The 18,861-nt window shown below is 51.6% G+C and overlaps 1 protein-coding gene across 2 annotated transcripts in view; it reads left to right on the top strand.

Annotated features, from left to right (window-relative positions):
- Positions 1-18,328, top strand: part of Ngef (neuronal guanine nucleotide exchange factor) — a 97,559-nt gene extending 79,231 nt beyond the window's left edge. Inside the window, exons 4-13 of one of the 2 annotated variants that reach the window (NM_001136241.1) lie at positions 5,874-6,034; positions 7,663-7,815; positions 9,429-9,558; positions 11,017-11,091; positions 12,852-12,941; positions 14,048-14,211; positions 14,592-14,747; positions 15,278-15,357; positions 15,978-16,082; positions 17,409-18,328. In NM_001136241.1, the coding sequence (NP_001129713.1) occupies positions 5,874-6,034; positions 7,663-7,815; positions 9,429-9,558; positions 11,017-11,091; positions 12,852-12,941; positions 14,048-14,211; positions 14,592-14,747; positions 15,278-15,357; positions 15,978-16,082; positions 17,409-17,599 (1,305 nt within the window). In that variant the 3' untranslated portion in view covers positions 17,600-18,328. The remainder of the gene's footprint in view (positions 1-5,873; positions 6,035-7,662; positions 7,816-9,428; positions 9,559-11,016; positions 11,092-12,851; positions 12,942-14,047; positions 14,212-14,591; positions 14,748-15,277; positions 15,358-15,977; positions 16,083-17,408) is intronic. The other variant, XM_039083015.2, reaches the window with a different exon arrangement.
- Positions 18,329-18,861: the final 533 nt, after the last annotated feature.

Below are 18,861 nucleotides of genomic sequence, written 5' to 3'. Positions count from 1 at the left end.
GTCTGTCTGTCTGTCTGTCTGTCTGTCTGTCTGTCAGATGCTGGCCAGAGCCTCAGTATGCTTCTCCTGGTGCTCTGGGCTCTCTTATTCTTCAAAGCCCCCTCCCCACCATGTGACTTCTTGTCTACAGTGCCTCGAGCCTCGTGATGATGTCACTGAAATGATGCCCCCCACCCCCAGTCTTTCTTCTCCCAGTATCTTTGAGAGACTTTAATTTACTTCCCTAGGGTTTTTCTTTTAAACTCATATAAAACTGTTCATGAGCTTCAAAGGAAAAAAATGTGTGGGGTGCCTCAACAGGGAGGGTAGGGGCTTTTCTAGAAGATGGTAAGAAGGAATGGAAAGAGGCCACAGATAAGGGAGAAGGATGTCCAGGGAGGGTGGGGCCACAGATAAGGGAGAGGGATGTCCAGGGAGGGTGGGGCTCGCCACCCAGCAAAACCTCAGCCCACTTGACAGTGCATGCCTGCCACTGGCATGGAGAGAAATAAAGAAGCCAGAGATGCCTGGAATGGCTGTTGCTTTGGCTGTGGTGGCAGTGTGTGAGTGTATGCATGTGTGCGTGTATGCATGTGTGCGTGTATGCGTATGTGCGTGCATGTGTGTCTGTTCAGGACCTTGTCTCTGCAAAGGGGCTTCTCTGATACAAAGGGGCAGGCCAGAGAGAACTAGGAAAGTGGTCAGGGAGTGGTGTTTTGAGTATCTCCACGTCTGCACAGGCATGGAGAAAGACTTGCATTCTATTGTTTTTGTTCCTCTTCTCATACCTAAGAGCAGGCTGTGTAGAGAGACCCCATCTCAGAAACAAAGTTTAATTTGGATCAGTGTGAGAATATATAGTTTATATGTTGGTGAAGGCAAGATGGCAGGGGAGTGTGGTAGCTGGCCACAGCCTGTCCACAGTCAGGAAGCAAAGAAAGCTGAATGCTGGGGTTCAGATTGTTTTTCCCTTTTATTCAGCTCAGGATTTGAACCCATGGACTAATGCTACTCACATTAGGGTAGATTGTCCCATTTCAATCAACCCAAGCTACGAATTTCATCACAGGCCTACCCAGAGGCTTGTCTCCTGGGCAGTTCCAGATCCTGTCAAATCAATGATCTAACCATCACACCTGGCTTCTAGCCCCACCCTGCCCTTCTCCCAGAGGCAAGTCTGTTCTGAACACATCTCCGGTGACCAGAGGGGTGCGCTGACACAAAGAGTCCCCTTTCACTGGAGGACAAAGCTATGTTAGACATAGAAAAGTCTATAAATATATGCTGGGGTTGGGGTCTGGGGCCCACTACAGAAGATACAAGACAGGGCTACTTCTCACAGCCTGGCAGAATGTGTGTGTGTGTGTGTGTGTGTGTGTGTGTGTGTGTGTGTGTGTGTGTGTACATGTGCACATGTATATATATGTGTGCCTGTGTGTGAGCATGTGCATCCATGTTCCTTGTATACATGAACAGGAGCCTTCAGTAGGAGCCCATAACGCATGGAGCGCCACCACCTTTCTGCGTTCTGACCCTTTCTCACCACCGTCTTGTCCCTTGTCCTGTGTGCCCAGTGTTGCTCTGAATGGGCACTGGCATTCCTGGGAATGGTCATCCTTTGCCTCTTAGTCCCGACTTCACCTCCCGAGTCAGACATATCTTGCCTTTCTGGTCAGAGGCCAGAGTGACTTTCTACCCTTGGGTAAAGCAGTGCCCAGATGCCCAGATGGGCGGCCATACCCAGTTGTCTGTCTGATGCTCTGTGCATGGCTGGACCCCCAGACTGTGCTTTGTACATAAACCTTACCCCTCACAGCCACCCAAGGAGCCCAAGCTGCCACTCTTATTTAGTAAGTTCTGACCACCCAAGGCCAATGACTGTTGGCACCCCAGCTGCACAGTAAGCACACATGTTACTGTCCTCAGCAACGGCAGAGCCGCCTGGACGGATAGTCCAGGAAACAGCAACTATTAACCAGCTCTTAGCCTGCACAAAGAAGTCCAGGCAGGGGATCCTGTGATCCTCACGGTTCTTGGCAGCTAAGAAATGGAAGAGTTGAGATCTAAGAGCACCATTGAGGGACCAAGCTGTGATTCATAAAATTTGGGTCAGTCTAATTGGGTGTTCTCTGAGGATACTATCGGGCAGCCTGGCTTACAAAACAGCTACCAGGGAGGGAAGCTACGATGGTGCCCTGCCTGGCTTATTCATAAACTGTAGCAAAAGCTGCTGAAATATCAGTCAGTACCTATCTTTCTATCTCTCTCTATTTCTATCTCTCTATCTTTTTGTCTATGTTTCTATCTGTATTTCTATCTATCTATCTATCAATATTTTTATCTTTCTATCAACACACACACACACACACACACACACACACACACACACACACGTATGTCACCTTTACATCAATGTGATGAGATCGTTGAGAAGTAAAGAGTCCAGGATGGTGATACACACACCTTTAATCCCAGTGCTTGGGAGGCAGAGGCAGTCAGATGTTTGTGAGTTCAAGGCCAGCCTGGTCTACTTAACAAGCCCCGGGGTTGCCAGGGCTTTATAGAGACCCTGTCCCAAAGAAGGAAGAAGGAGGATGGATATATTTTGGCTCACCGTCTCAGAGGCTCTGGCCCATTGTCATCTAGCTCCATTGCTGTGGGGCTCGAGGTCAGGCTGCATCCCATGGCAGAAAGTGTATCTTAGAGCAAAGCAATTTACCTCAGAGCAGACAGAAAGTAGGGAGAGACAGGAAGAGGCTAGGACAAGGAGTGACCACCCCCAGGGACCTACTTCATGTAGCCAAGTTTCTACAGTCTCCCAGAATAGCAGTTGAAGACCAAGCTTCCGACATGTGAGCCTGGGGGTGGATGGATATCTCCTATCCAAACCACATCTTCGTACTCTGAAACACACATACTGACACACACACCTGATGTTGCCTGAGAGATGTCAGTCAGTCTGCTCCTCTGAGGTATAGCTGCGTAATGATATCCATGGTGCTGTGACCATTTGGAGGGCTTGGTGCTACACCAGATATAGCAGGTGTCCAGGGAGTGTATGGTACATACGGCTGAATGGATGCCTAGGAGAGGAGCACACAGGGCCTGGCGCCCTTATTTCTTATTTCTTTTAAGGTTTTGCTTGTATACCAGGATCAAGCTGAGAGCCTTTTACATGGCAGGAAAAAAAACCACCACTGAGCTACATCCCCCAATCCCTTGCCTCTCCTCTAGAGCCATGTAAAAGGCTTGAGTGGCTGAGTCAAAAGCAATATTGATAAGGAAAAGACAGCCACACTGATGGTAGCAAGCTAAATAGAGACAAACATCCTGGCCAAGGCAAATTCACCGATGACTAACCACCTATAAATGGATAAGGGGCGGGTGGGAGGTTAGTGAATGGGCTTAGCCAGCATCAGCTGTATGATTCAGGACAAAACCTGCTGCTGTCAACCACAGCATAGCCAGTCCCAGCTGTCCCCAAATCCTGGTCCGCATAGTCACTGGGACAAAAGCTGTCATCAGCAGGGTGAGGCGGGGTACCGGCAAGTACAGTGCCAGGTGTTCTGACAGTGCTCTTCAGAGCACCCCCATCTGATAGGCAACGCTCTCGTGTTGCTGTGTGGGGATGGCAGGTCCCTCAGTCTGTGAATGAGTTGTATGGAGACAGTCGGGCTAGTTGCATGTGTTCCGAGCTTGGCTGCCCGGTTATGTTGGCATTCTTTTGAGAAATTAAATGTAACAGCCAGAAGGTGAGTTAATAACATTTGTAGCAGAGAAGCTTCCAGAAAACTTGATGCCCAGTGTGGCCTTCTTTTCTGTGAAGGACACAGGCAGCAATGCAAACCAAAGATGAATTCCCAGCCAGCACTGGGTCCCAGGCCCACAATTCACGGCATCTTAACCCTGATTGGTATTGTCTCAAGTCAAGTGCAGACCAAGTACCTGGGGTCTGGGGGCAGGGGGGATGTCTCTGTCGACTTTCTTACAGTCGCTACAAGGTATCTCCAACTTAAAAATGGATTCCCTGTCTCAAAGGGCCTCACCAGGCTCACTGGCTGGCAGTGACTGGAAACATTCAGTTAATCCTGTTTTGCTGTGACCCAACCTGGAAGGGAGTCATAACATCTGGATTCTCAAATCAAGGTCACATGACTTTGAGGGCATTGCTCATGTGACTTTGATGAAACACGAACATCTACACATCCCTTCTGGGGGACCCTGAGGATTAAATGAAACAGCATGGGAAACCCGTTGCCCACCTCTACCACCATCACCCAGGCATGTGTGTTCTGGGAACAAACATTAGTCTTCCCCCCTCCCCACTACCTCCATAATTCCTGGAGCTGGAACATCCACTGCCAGACCCCTGCCCATTGCCCTTGTCTGTCCTCAGTCTGGTGTACTGGTTTCTGAGGACTGTTATCATGGAATGATAGAAATTTACCACCCCCAACATCCCTTCCCCCAAGGTATGGACCCGAAGCTTGAGTGGAGGCATTAACAGGCTGCCCTCCCTCCTGAGCACCAAGGAAGAATCATTCCTTTGTCTTCCAGTCTCCAGGTGCCACCCTGGTCCCCACCTCCGTCCTCTGTGTACCTACCTGTGTCTCCTTTCTCTCCTTTCCTTTCTGGAGGTATCTACAGCAATTTAATTAATTTTAATTGCCAGCTGACCCAATCTAGAGTCATCTGGATTGTCTAGATCAGGCTGGCCTGTTTGTCTGTGGACAATTTATTCTCTATGACATAGGAAGATCCAGACTACAAGTTAATGGTACCATTTCCTGAACCTGAGTGAGTCCCGGGCGGGCGAGCTGAGTAAGGGAACATGATTCACTCTCTGCTCTTAGCTGTGGGTGTGACTAGCTGCTTCAACTTCCTGTCTTGACTTCCTTGAAATGTCAGACTGCGGCCTGGAAGTGTGAGCTGAATAAACCTTTCTTAAACTTGATATTTTATCACAGCAACAGAAGCGAAGCTCAACACTTCCAGCTAGGGGTAGGGCCCAACCTGAATCCGAAATGGTCTTATGGTCTCACCTCAAGACCTTCTTTCTATTCAAGCACAGCTGCAAAGACCCAATCCCACTCAAGGGCGCAGTTGCAGGTCCTGGAGACCAGGGAGCGAGAATACTTTTGGAGGGGTCAATAGTTCAACCTGCCACACTGTCCCTTCAGGCATCTAAACCAGCCCTAGGTCAAGAGACTGTGGAGAGTGACTGGACAGACAGTGGGCGTGGCTCCCGCTGGATTTGGGGTGGGCTATTGACAAGCACTAACGGCAAGCTAGCCAAGTTTTGAGTGCATCTCATCGGTAAGGCGATGCTGATACAGGAGAAGGGTACTCCTGAAGGCTGAAGTAAAAATTTTATGTTTCCTTTTCTGTTTTTTTTTTCCTTTTCAAAATGAAAATTGCCTTTTTAAAACGTACATTATAAAATATAAAATCAGATGTTGAAAGAAATAACAGAGGCTTAATTGGGATTTTTTTTTCAAGATAATTAAAAAGGTAAAAGGAAAAAACAAGAGTAAAAGTCACTCAAAGCTGCACCCTTCCTGATGGGCATCTTGATTTATTTCCTGTAAAATAGGAGCAGGCAGGGCCCTACCATTCATCTAATCATCTACACCAATAAACTGAGGCTGGAGTCACCTTCATCACCATCTGACTCTGTCATAGGGCCTGCCTCTCATACTGCTGCTTCTACAGGTTGGCCCCTAGCTTGTCATCAGGTGGCAGGCGGGGACAGTGTACTTGCCAAGAATGAGGGGTTGTCTCCTTTGCACCAGGGCGCATTGGCTTTGGCCACACAGCTGCCACCACAGCTGCATCTAAGGACGTTCTCAGCTCTTCTTAGCAATGACAACGAGGTCTCCTCTGTGTCCCCACAGGCCATGTTTGAGTTGGTCACCTCTGAGGCCTCCTACTATAAGAGCCTGAACCTGCTGGTGTCGCACTTCATGGAGAACGAGCGGCTGAAGAAGATCCTGCACCCGTCCGAGGCCCACATCCTCTTCTCCAATGTCCTGGATGTCATGGCTGTCAGTGAGCGGTGAGCACTGGTGTCCACCTTCTTCTATCCTCTCCATAACGGGATGTGGCTGACACCAGGGCCCATGCCTACCGCTAGCTGGGCGTCTATACCTTTGAAGGTTCTGGATTTTTGTGTAAAGAAATAGGGTGGATAAAATGACTCTAGGCACGGGGGAGATGGTGCAGTGGGGTAGAATGCTTGTCTTGCAAGCTTGCTGACTTGAGTTTGATCCCAGAACCCACACGAAACTAGAGGCGGTAGGGTACACTTGTAATTCCAGTTCTAGGGATGGGGAGCTAGGAGAGTCCTTGGGGCTGCCTGGCAAGCTAGCCAGTCTAGCCTAATTGGTGAGCTCCAGACTAATGAAAAATTGTCTCAAAAGAAACTAGGTGGATGGCTCCTGAGGAATGACACCTGAAGTTGACCTTTGACCTCTGACCTACACACACATACACACACATGCTCGCACACATACAAGTGTGCATCCACATAGATGTAAACCAAAAGGCCCGTTGTCTTCTCCAGCAGGCTGGTCACTGTCACCCCTGAGCCTCTTCCCTTTAGCCTCTGAGACCTGTGCATCTTTATGGTGCTGTGAGTTGGAGGACTCTCCCACACCCGTTAGAGTGACGTTGGGTTGAATCTGATGTATGAGACCCACAGGCCAATCTGTATGGGTCTCATGACAATGGCCAAGGTCATCTGGGAAGAACCGCTCGCCCAGAAATACCAAAGCCTAAGCTCCCTGCAGGCCAGTGCCAGTGCTGCCCAAATTACTGTTTCCTTCTCCTCTCCCATGAGGTGTCCAACAACCCAGGAAAAAATGTGGAATCTGCATTTCCTGCAGTTGGACTTGGGTAAAGGAGGAAGTGAGCTCCTGTAGGGGAGGAGGAGGGAGAGGAGGAAGAGGAAGAGGAGGGAGAGGAGGATGAAGGGTTCACTGAGCATTTCCCAGCAACCTCGGAAGCACTAGGCCAACTTCCCACATTCAGATTCGGTTGACCGTGGCAGAGGCAGCCTTCCCCTTCAGTGAGGGTCACTCAGGGTCACGTGTGGAAGCCTGGACTGCTCTTGCTGTCCGTGCAGGGGCCCTCCAGTTGCCCCCTTTACCCTGACACCTGTCTTTCCTTCGTAGTCTCTGCCTCCCCTGGTAGCCGTCCTCTCCTCTTGTCCAGTAACTTCTAGGAGTGTCGGCTCAGTGATGCGAGAGCAACCCGTGAGATCTCTGAGCTTGCCGTTCACAGACCAGCTCCAGTTTTAATTGGGAAAATTCCACAACACAGAAGTAGAGACCCCCATGTTACACTCCCCGTGCGTTGGCCGCTAGCTTAATGAGCGATGGGCAGGACGCCAGTCTAGGTTCATCCAATCCCTGCCTCTCTTGGTACCCAGGGGACCATTGTGAGGCTCAGCTCGGTCACCATTCTGTTACACCTGCAAACACATCAGTACACACTAAGAGATAAAGGTGAGCCTCGTGGCCTCTCCCTGTCTTAATACCTGAGACCACGGCTGTTCCCCGTTGTGTTCAGATGTGCCACGAGCACGCAGGCCCCACCTTGAGAGGGAGTGCTGGTCTGTCCAGCCCGGCACTCTGGTCTCCAGGTGCCTTCGGGTGCCTTCAGCCCAGCCTCCGCCTCTTGCAGGTTTTTGCTAGAGCTGGAACACCGCATGGAGGAGAACATTGTCATCTCGGATGTGTGTGACATCGTGTACCGTTATGCGGCTGATCACTTCTCGGTCTATATCACCTACGTCAGTAACCAGACCTACCAGGAAAGGACGTACAAGCAACTCCTGTGAGTATACCCTGCCCGGGCTCAGCCATCCTTGCCTGGGCGTTCCCCAGGACCACACTAAGTCACACAATTTAGTCAGGCGGGTGACAGCATCCAACTCCAGCATGTTCCCTGAGCATCTTGGTGTTACTAGAAAACCCGTAGTCTACCTGTGCTCCAGGGGAGTCGTCTAAAGCCTCCAAACCTGTGTCCTCAGAGGCCAGAAAATCCCTGCAGGAAATAATGTTTAGCCACGGGGATTATCCAAGGTCTAGAACATTGGGAACATGGGCGTGAAGTAAGAAAGCCAATGGTGGGCAGGCAGGAGCCTTGGCTGGCCGTGTGTTGCATGTGAACTGGGAGCCCATCCCCCACTTCATGACCTTGTTCTGAAGCACAGGGAAGGGTACACACCCCTGCAACCAAAACAAAACAAAACGAAAGTCTCTCCAGTAGGAGAACCTATAGTGGACCAGGTTTGCAGTCCCAGACACAGTACAGGTGCACGGGTCTCTGCAGTGCCCTGAGAACAAAGGCAAGGTTGGGGGCCTCATCAGGACAGACGGATCTACACAGGTTGCCTGGGGAGGCTGGCAGACTCTGCCTGGCACACGGCAGCAGCTACCGTGTCGAGAAGCTGTGGGTCAAAGGTGGCAGTTCGGTGACAGTTGCTAAGAAGCATCCTGCAGCCGGCAGGGAATTAGAGAGAGAGAGAGAGAGAGAGAGAGAGAGAGAGAGAGAGAGAGAGAGGGAGGGAGGGGGAGGGGAGGGGAGGGAGGGGGAGGGGAGGGGAGGGAGAGAGAGAGAGAGAGAGAGAGAGAGAGAGAGAGAGAGAGAGTATGTGTGTGTGAGTGTGTTTGTGTGTATCTAGTCATTTGTGACAGAGTCAGTTTCCCCATGGCTTCTAGGCTTGTTGTAGATGGCGAGCCAGAAGGGTTTCAGTGTGAGCGCATGCCCACTGTCCAAATAGCATCTGGATTGGATTTCTATCCAGCCACATGTTTGAAGTGGACATTTTAAACTTTTGAGTATCTAGGGTATTCATCCGGGTGCTTCCCAGCAACTATTTGGAAGGTGGTGGGAATCAGGTGCTGTTTCTCAGATTAAGCAGGGAATAGGTGTCGGTGTCTTGCAGTTCCCAAGAATCCCCAGGGTAGCTGGTCACCATGGCACTTTGCCCTGTGGGTGCAGATGGGGGAGTCTGCTCCCACTAGCAGCAGGTATGGTGACTGCCCTGTCTGCTGCTGCCGTGCAGTAAGTCTCCGGCAGTCGTCTTCCCGGCCTGCAGCAGCACTGGGCCATGTGGCCAAGCTCTCCTGGCAGGTGCCTGGAGCCTGCTGCAGGTTCCATTTCTCCCGTGGGTTTACCTTGCCTCGGCTTCCTGCTGGGTGAAGTCATCTAATTGTATGTCTGATTCATTGGCTACAATGGGATTCTTACCCTCCCACACGAATCATGCTTTGCCAAGTCTTCATGGCCTGGCATATGGAACCACTATTGTTACTTGACGTTTACATGAACAGTTTATTTCCCATTTAAAAGAAATGAGGAGGGGGAGGGAGGGTGGGAAGCATCTTCTATTCACCCCTCCAGGGCCTGAGCTCAGAGACAGTCCCCTGTGTGTGGATCTTCAGACAGGAGAAGACGGCTTTTCGGGAACTGATCGCACAGCTGGAGCTGGACCCCAAGTGCAAGGGCCTGCCCTTGTCCTCCTTCCTCATCTTGCCCTTCCAGAGGATCACGAGACTCAAGCTGCTGGTCCAGGTGTCACCCCTCACCGTGCCCCAGGCTCTGCTGGCCTCCCCTGTCCAAGCCTTTGCTCCTTCTACCTCTCTGCTAATATTTTAGGGAATCCGTTTGTTAAATAAGGGTCAACTAGGGTCCTGTTGTGCTCTAAGCAATGAGGGCTCAGCTCTATTCCAGAAGGAAGGTTGGCGGAAGTTACCAGAAAAGTGGGCATAGCTGTGAGGATTAGAAGGGAGTTAACTCAGTCGAGGGTGCCTGCCTGGGTACTGCCAATCAGAGGAGTCAAGAAAGACCAGCAAGATTTAAGGGAGGTTCAGCTTGGAGGAGCCAACTGCATCAACATCTGGAAGAAGAGACCCACGATGTAGAGGGAACTGAATGTTCAAAGGTGCTGGGGAAAGAAGATGCATAGGAGCAGGGCCAGCCCTGACCAGCAAAGCATGATGGGAAGGATGCAGAGGTGTGGGCAAGAAGTTGGGGAAGGAATGTCTCAGGTTCCAGCCTCACCCGATGTGGTTGACATTTGTCAGTGTTCATTGCGGCTGCTACAGAGGCGGAGAGCGGGCACAGAGGAAAGTTGTCTGAGGGTTTCTATTCCTGTACAAAACACCATGACAGAGAAGCAAGTTGGGGACTGGAAATCACACAGGACAGGAACTTAGAGGCAGGAGCTGATGCAGAGGCCGTGGAGGGATGTTACTTACTGACTTGCTTCCCCTGGCTTGCTCAGCCTGCTTTCTTATAGAACCCAGAACCACCAGCCCAGGGATGACACCACCCACAATGGGCTGGGTCCTCCCCCGTTTGATCACTAATTGAGAAAATGCCTTACAGCTGGGTCTCATGGAGGCATTTCCTTAAGGGAGACTCCTTTGTATGTTATAACTCCAGCGTGTGTCAAGTTGACACACAAAAAACAGCCAGTACAAAAGTAGACAAGGTTATACTTGGCCCGAGAGTGAGAGAAGCCAAGTTAACTGAACTGAAGGATTGAGGAAAAGATACTTTACAGGAAAAAGACCGGTCAGTGAAGGTCTCAGGACCAGCGCCATGATGACTCCTCACTCCATCTCCAGTGACTCCCAGAAGGAAGGCAGGGAGGGAGGACCTGGTGTAATCACTATGCCTCACCTGGGACAGAGCTAGCCCTTAGCCCTGCCTGAGTGACCAGGGTCCCTTGCTGCTTTGCACTGCCCCTGTGCTTTGCTCTTGATGGACCAGTGGATCTGCACTGGCACAGAGTATTTACAGGCCCTCGGGGCCATAGTACTGAGGCCTGGGCTTCTCATTAGCACGCACACTGGGCCAAGGCATTCATCCCTGGCCTGGCTGAGGGCCCCATACCCTCTCTCCATTCAGTGAAGGGCTATGTGTGTTACATCTTTAAAGCTGCATCTGAGAGATGACAACCAGTGTGGGAGGAAGGGGAACGGGACAGGGAAGAGGTGGGGTAATACAACTCCATCTTGCCTTCAGAACATCCTGAAGAGGGTGGAGGAAGGGTCTGAACGTGAAGGCACTGCCTTGGATGCCCACAAGGAGCTAGAAATGGTGAGTTGTTTCCATCGGTGTGCCCCGCGGAGCCATGTCCCTTCTTGATCGATATCCCTACTGACCTCTCTTACCGTTATTCCTCTTAGCATTCTGTCTCTGTATTCTGAGGTTTACTTTTGCAGTCCGGAAGAGTCACTGAGGGAAAAGAATCCCTGCCTTATGTGGCTTTGTCAGAGCCTCCTCTGCAGTTCTCTACCCCTGCTCATGTGCCCAGGTTGCATGTGGGGGCACTTGCCTGGCCCTCTTTACCAACATAAACCTCTGTTGCAATCCCAATGCCTGTTGCAGCCCCTTGTCCCCTGACCCAGAGCCCTGCCTAGGAGTGTCCCCAACTCCTGGTCCTCCTCGATGACAGAGATGGGTTGTCTGTAGGCATCAGCTGCTTTTTCGAGCCGTGTGTGCCTGTCAAGTGCTATACTGGGCACTTGGCCCCACCAATGAGCCATACGATTTTTTTTCTAGGCCCTACTGGGCAGCAACACCCCAGATGGTGTGGTGATCTCTGACCTGCCAGGGGCCTGCCCGCCCCAGAGGGCTGTCTCAGAGGTGGGACAGGGGCCTGGTGTGTTTCCTATTTTAAACTCTTCTCTGCTTTTTTCTTGTCTGTCCTTTTGATGAAAGAGATAATCTGTTTATCTTGCTTGCTTACTTTTTTAAAAAGGTTTTTTTTCTCATTCAAAAAATAATCAATGATCAAATACAAGAAAATTTAGAAAATGAACATGAGCAAAATGGAGATAGCAAAGATCTTTCTCTCTCTGTCTCTCTCACACACACACATATACACACATGCATACACACACATACACACACACATATACACACATGCATACACAGCCACACACACGTACACACACACATAAACACGTACACATATACACGTACACACACACACACAGCATTTACCACCATAACTGTTTATAATCAGAGACTGTATCTAAAGCACAGCCTTTGCTCTTCAGTTGAGCATGAGATTCAGAGCCCTGGGGGCATGGATACATTGTGTCTCAGTCCATGCTACTTAATGGACAATTGAAATTGGTGACAGATTTTCTCATTCTAAGCTGCACTACAAGGAATATCCTCCATGCTTCTTTCTGCTCTGCCCTTATTAACACTGACAAAGCATCAGGCCAGGCTCTGTCCTAGACCCCATGAGTTATTTAAGACACTGGTCCTGGAGATGGAGGCACAGGGGAAATGTAGCATTAATGGCTTGTTGGTTCCTGATTGCCTTCCAGGGAAATGGGGAGGCTGGGCACCCCTAGGGGTGAGAGTTCAATGTGGAGCCTTTCCTTTCCTAGTCAAGCTGAGGAGAAAGACTCCATCCTCATGGACTGGGAGGTTGGCTTTCTAGTCAAGGACAAGGAGATTAAATCATCCTCTAGAGCCATGGTTCTCAGCCTTCCCAAGGCTGTGACCCTTTAATACAGTTTCCTCATGTTGTGGTGACCCCCAACCATAAAGTTATTATCGTTCTTACTTCATAACTGTAATGCTGTTACTGTTCTGAGTTGTAATGTAGGTATCTGCAGCAGACGCAACCCCTGTGGTGAGGTCGTTCAATCCCCAGGGGACCTCGACCCACAGGTTGAGAACCGCTGCTCTGGACTGCACAGCGCATCCTCACTTAGTTCCAGAGTGTGGTAGAGAAAGAGTTCCTGCCAATCTGAGGCCAGTCAGTCAGTGTCAGCTGCTGAACATAACATAACGGTCTCGTCCTGGCAGACTGGCCTGACGAGTCCTCCCTCTGCCAGGTGGTAAAGGCGTGCAACGAGGGTGTCCGGAAGATGAGCCGCACAGAACAGATGATCAGCATTCAGAAGAAGATGGAGTTCAAGATCAAGGTCAGCCTGGCAAGATCGGGGTCATCCCATGCCCACCCTACCCAGAGGCATAGACAGTCTAGCCTGTACCCCTGTGCACCCTCCCCAGTGGTGGAAGCACTCTGCCCAGATTTACCTTCTGAGAGCTGTGGGCCTTCAGCTGCCTGCCTTTGTGACTGTGGCACTGTTACTACCTGGGTGATCCTGAGCAATGTTCAGGGACTCTCAGTGCTGAGGGATTGGCAAGCTACTTCCTTTTTCTGGATTTCTGGTGACTTGGATATTGGTCCATGGTGTCTAGTGAGGGCCCTGGAGAGCCGTTCATGTAGCTCAGGAGAGCACTGGTCTAGCATGAGCAAAACTCAAAGGGTCCCAGAGGTCAGAGTTTGGGAACTGAGTCCAGCTGGAGGCTGGGAGGGACCTTCAGATACCTCTGGAATTGCACCTGCTGGGCTGACTGCAGAGTGCACGGCAACCCTGGAAAACACCTTGCCCCTGCAGCACTGAGCTTCTTATCCTGTGGGGCACCATTATTTCCTTTCTTCTGTAAACTTGACTTCTGAGGCTACATCAAGCAAGCTGAACCTGATGGGATGATGATCATATACAAACATACACGCCCACACACACATGCATACATACACATACAAGCATGCACAATGCACACATACACATGCACACGTGCTCACACACATATACATACACATACGCACCCACATACACATTCACACACACATACAAGCATGCACACACACGCACACATACATATACAAGTATGCACACATGCCCATACATACACGTGCACACGTGTGCACACACATGCACACACGACCACATTCACACATACACATACAAGCATGCACAATGCACACACATACACATGCACACGTGCTCACACACATATACATTCACACATACACACACACACACACACACACACACACACACACACACACGACACATATGAGAGTGTACACCTGTCTCACTGCAGGGCCGGTGGCAGGGAGTGTATGGCCCCACACAGTCCTTGCACACGCTCAGCTTTACTCCAGGTGTGGCATTTGTAGGATCCTCAAGGGTGCTAGGGTGCTGCCGCCTGACGCCCCTCCCCCCTCCCCGCCCCCCAGTCGGTACCTATCATCTCACACTCCCGGTGGCTGCTGAAGCAAGGTGAACTACAGCAGATGTCCGGCCCCAAGACCTCCCGCACCCTGCGGACCAAGAAGCTCTTCAGAGAGATTTACCTCTTCCTCTTCAATGACCTGCTGGTGATCTGCCGGCAGATCCCTGGGTGAGCCTGGCACTGGAGAGGCCCCGGCCTGAGTGTGAGCACGGTGGGAGATACTCAGGTGGCAGTGTAGCTGTCGTTAGGGTCAGGTTTTCAAAGGCCTTCTGTGCTCTCGCTTTGGGCCATGGTGGAGCCTCCCTGAATGAACTCGTTTCCCTCCTACAAACGTGGGAAGCCTGCACCGTGTCTGACACTGAGCTCAATAAAGTGGCCACTGCTCTGCCACAGCCCAGGATGGGAGCCCTTTTAAGGAGCAGGGGACAGGCATGCTGGGGGTTTCCTAGGGGAGGTAGAGAATGGCTAGAGCCATCTGCTGGTTCTTCCAGCCAGCCAAAGGGTCCTCCTGAGACCAACAAGTCCACCCTGCCTTCCTTGTTCCACAGAGACAAGTACCAGGTGTTCGATTCCGCTCCAAGGGGCCTGCTGCGAGTGGAGGAGCTGGAGGACCAGGGCCAGACACTGGCTAATGTGTTCATCCTGCGGCTGCTGGAAAACGCAGATGACCGGGAGGCCACCTATATGCTGAAGGCATCCTCCCAGTGAGTGTCCAGCACTGTGAGCTACACCCAGTGTCACTCATAGGCTTGTCTTCCCCATAGGTAAAACAGGGCTCAAGATACATCTGTAGAAGGCTTGCTCACACTACCCAGCATGACTCCTTCCCGTGGGAACTCTGGTAGAGGCTTTTTCAGGCTCTTCATGGTGGGGTTTAGATGGCATGGATGGCTATATATTCCTGGGCAAGGAGGACAAGTCTATCTTGTAAAATGGATACTTATCCCACATCTGAGCAGCCAGGATAGCCACTCCCTAGAGACTGTGGCTTCACAGCAACATACCTTGAGAGCTAGCCGCTTGCAGGACCTCATGGATGGCTCCTCAGTCTGTCAGACTTCAAACCCCTGGCCTGTGGGGAATGCAGGGTGGTGGGGTCCCTGTGCAGTGAACTGAGCTGTCCTGGTGTTATCAAGAGCCAGGCTTACAATGTAGCTGACCAGAAGGCCTAAGCTCACACCATCGGGTGGTGTTGGCTCTGCAGTTGGGCACTGTCTGTCCCCTTCCTATGCAGGAGCGAGATGAAGCGTTGGATGACTTCACTGGCCCCCAACAGGAGGACCAAGTTTGTATCCTTCACATCTCGGCTGTTGGGTGAGTCTCTGACTTGGAAAGGAGGCTCTAGGTTGGCTTTGGCTAGGACTTACTGGGCCTCAGCCTCAGGGCAGCCGGTGGGAAGGGACTTCTCTCCCAGGGAGGTCCATCGTCCACCAGGCAGGAGCTTAATACCCCTGTATACTGGATGGTTAAGAAAGAAGCGGAAGTCCCAGAGTCCTAAGAGTCGGATGGCAGAATCTTGGACCCAAACTCCAGTATTCTTTGGGTTTTCCAGTTGTCTATCCACTCACAGAAGCCCCCAGAGAAACATGAGTCTGTCTGCCTTGCGAAGAGGTTACTATCCCAGCCCGTTGGCTTGTCCTCACCCTGAACTGCTCACAGGGTCACACTTAAGAACAAGAGGTTTCTCTTGTCTTCTAGGCTGATAGCCCCATCATGGCTAGTGAATCCCTTCCTCCCTTTCCCAGAATTCACGGTCATCCAACGCAGCCTCCCTGCGGTTCGACCTCCTCTCCCTCAGAGGGAACCTCTCACTGTTGTACAGTCCCAGGTCCTGTTTTCAGAGAGGACTCAGCCACCCGCTGCTGGCAGAATTGTGGACCAGGGTGGAGCCCATGATGGGGGCCATACCTTACCCCTCTCCCCCTCTCCTGCAGACTGTCCGCAGGTCCAGTGTGTCCACCCCTACGTGGCCCAGCAGCCCGATGAGCTGACACTGGAACTGGCAGACATCCTGAACATCCTAGAGAAGACGGAGGATGGTGAGGCCCCCAGTTCTCTCCATCTTGGCCAGCCAAGGGAGAAAGGACTATAGCCTAGATATAGCACTAGATGCTGCAGTCAGCAGGTGGGCAGGCAGAACCCTCATCTTTGCTGGTACTGGTACTTACTAGGGCATTCTGCTGAGCACTGAGCCCAGGATTCATTGGCTTTCCTCAGACTTCTGAGCCTTCCTTCCATTCCTGTGGGCTGTGAGCCTCCTTCTTCTTAGAGCAGGCCTCGCAGGTGGCTACGGCCCTCCCAGACTTGGCTATGGACTCCCCTTGGAGGGAGCTTGACCCTGACCTCAACCAGTTTGACCACAAGCTTCTGGGGATGCCCTGCTCCCGCCCACCCTGTGGATGGCAGGCAGAATTAGCTCCATCTGGAGTTTTTCTGTAGCTCCTGCCCATTTAAACTCCAGCCCCCTTTCTTGTTGGCATACTTGGCTTTTGTGTATTAACTCTTCCTCATCAAAATCTCAGGAGTAGGTGGGTAGAATGGCACACACGTGTAATTCCACCATTCATGATGAAAGACGGGGGAAATCCCTGAAATTTTATGGTGGCCTGGGCACAGCGTGATAACCTGATGTTGTTACAACAGAGACAACCAAACTACCTAGGAACAAAGGCCCCCATCCTTTTCTTTGTACTGAGTCATGGTTAGAACACCAAGTGATCTTCACAATATCCCTCTGTGGGTCCCAGGGTCCCCCCTGCCTTTTCTACGACATAGTATACTGCTTCATACCCCTCCTAAGGTGGCCTGAGGAACATTGGGTAGAGACCCATTTAACAAGCCTGGCCAAGATCTCTAGGAGAGGGAAGACAGCAGAGAAAAGAGATCAGGACACTTGGGGACTCAGGGTATCCCCAGTTTATAGCAGCCATCCCACTGCAACCACTTGACTCTCTGGGTGAGATTCTGAGAGAATATGTCCAGTGAGAGGATGAGTTCAATGTCTAGGTTTGCTGAGTCAGGGGTCAGCTCTCTCCTACATTGGTCCCTTGAATGCCTCTTTTAAGAGTGACCCTTCAAGTCTCCTGTCCTGGTATGAGGTAGCCTAGCAAAGTTCAAAATAGGCTCCCACTCATGGGAGAGCCTGCAGCCTGGTTCTTTATACTCCATGTGCTTCGTAGCACATAGTAGGGACAATCTAAGCTTAGGTAGGGTGCCAAGCTACTGTCCTCTAGAAATGCCAAACTCCTAAGGATGGCTCAATCCTTGCTCCCCATACAGAGGGGGAATCCTAGCTAAGAAGAAGCCCCAGCCTAGCCCCCCCCCCCCATCCTGTAGATCTCCTGACCCTACTAACTTCTTTGCAGGGTGGATCTTTGGTGAGCGGCTGCATGACCAGGAGAGAGGCTGGTTCCCCAGTTCCATGACAGAGGAGATCCTGAACCCCAAGATCCGCTCCCAAAACCTCAAGGAATGTTTCCGAGTGCATAAGATGGAGGACCCTCAGCGCAGCCAGAATAAGGACCGCAGGAAGTTGGGCAGCCGGAATCGTCAATGAATCCCCCCCAGCTCAGGCACCAGCCTGAAGGAGGGGGTGTGGGCAGGGATGGGAAGCAGGCCCAGCAGAGATGCCTGACAGATTCAGAGGGTTTTAGGGAAGAATGTCAGTGCCTTCCCAGGCAGCAGGAGTGGCTTGGGCCTGTTCTGTCCCTGCCCACGCAGTGGATGTTCCAGCATCCTGGCCACTCGCTTGCTTACACACTGGCGGAAGGCTAAGTACTTAGGCAGTATTAGACCACCACCCTCCAGCCTCTCAGAGGGAGGAGGGCAGGCATTCTCCAGAGACCTTCCGGGGACTGGAGGAGACCCACACAAGGGTCCCTGGCAGCAGGGAGGTGGAAGGTAACCACCGTCAGGATCCCCTGAACTGCACGTGTCCTTCCCTACCTTGGAAGCAGCTAAGAGTCTACTGGGCACACCGATGGACCACCCCTGCCCAAGGGAGCTTGGTGAGCAGTGCTGACTCTGCCTGCCCATCCCCGTGCCTCTGCCAGCCTCTTTTGCACGGCCAAGCCCTGCCCTCAGCAGGCCTCCCAGAGCTTAGCTGAGGGTTCATGCCACCTCTAGCTCCCTGAAGGGCTTGATGTCACGTGTGTCTCCTGGCCCCTGAAGGAGCCCAGGTGTTTTGCAGAATGAATTGGTCACTGCATCCTTTATGGTCATGGTTTTGAGAAAAGCAAATATCATTTTTGGCTGCATTAAAAGAAGCATCCTGTATGAAACGAGAGGTAGAGACCTGTTCTTTATTGCACAGCAACCAGGCGTTTGGTTCTGGGCTGGGAGGAAGGAGCAGGTTTTCAGGCCAACAGGAAAGGCCTTTTCCGGAGAAGGGGCTGCAGGCACTTTCCGGGGGAGCAGCCAACATTGGGTCTTGGGATGGGAATGGATTTGGGCCTCTGCTTATGGAGGGACTCAAGAAAGGGCTCTCTGAGGTAATGGGGGACTCCTGGGGCAGCGTGAGCCCATGGTTACAAGGCCACTGGGGCCTCAGGTTTCAGTAAGTAGTGGTCCTTTAGGGAATCTGACTTTAGTCCTGGGGCCCAGACTCCATACCTGATCCAGACACTGGCCTCAGATGTTCCTGTCTGCTGCTTCCGTAGGGAACTGCTATCCCCACCCAGGCCTGCCTGCACAGGCACCCTCATTTGGCCATTTTTATCCCAGGGCACTCCTTCTACTCTGTCCCAGAAAAGTGTCCAGGGCACTGGGCATCTGCCAGATGTTCTACATCAGAACAGGCCTTCCAATTGTTCTTGAGAC

Source organism: Rattus norvegicus, chromosome 9 (assembly GCF_036323735.1).
Source record: "Rattus norvegicus strain BN/NHsdMcwi chromosome 9, GRCr8, whole genome shotgun sequence".
NCBI classification, from domain to species: domain Eukaryota; kingdom Metazoa; phylum Chordata; class Mammalia; order Rodentia; family Muridae; genus Rattus; species Rattus norvegicus.
This window is presented reverse-complemented; position numbering and strand designations above follow the sequence as displayed.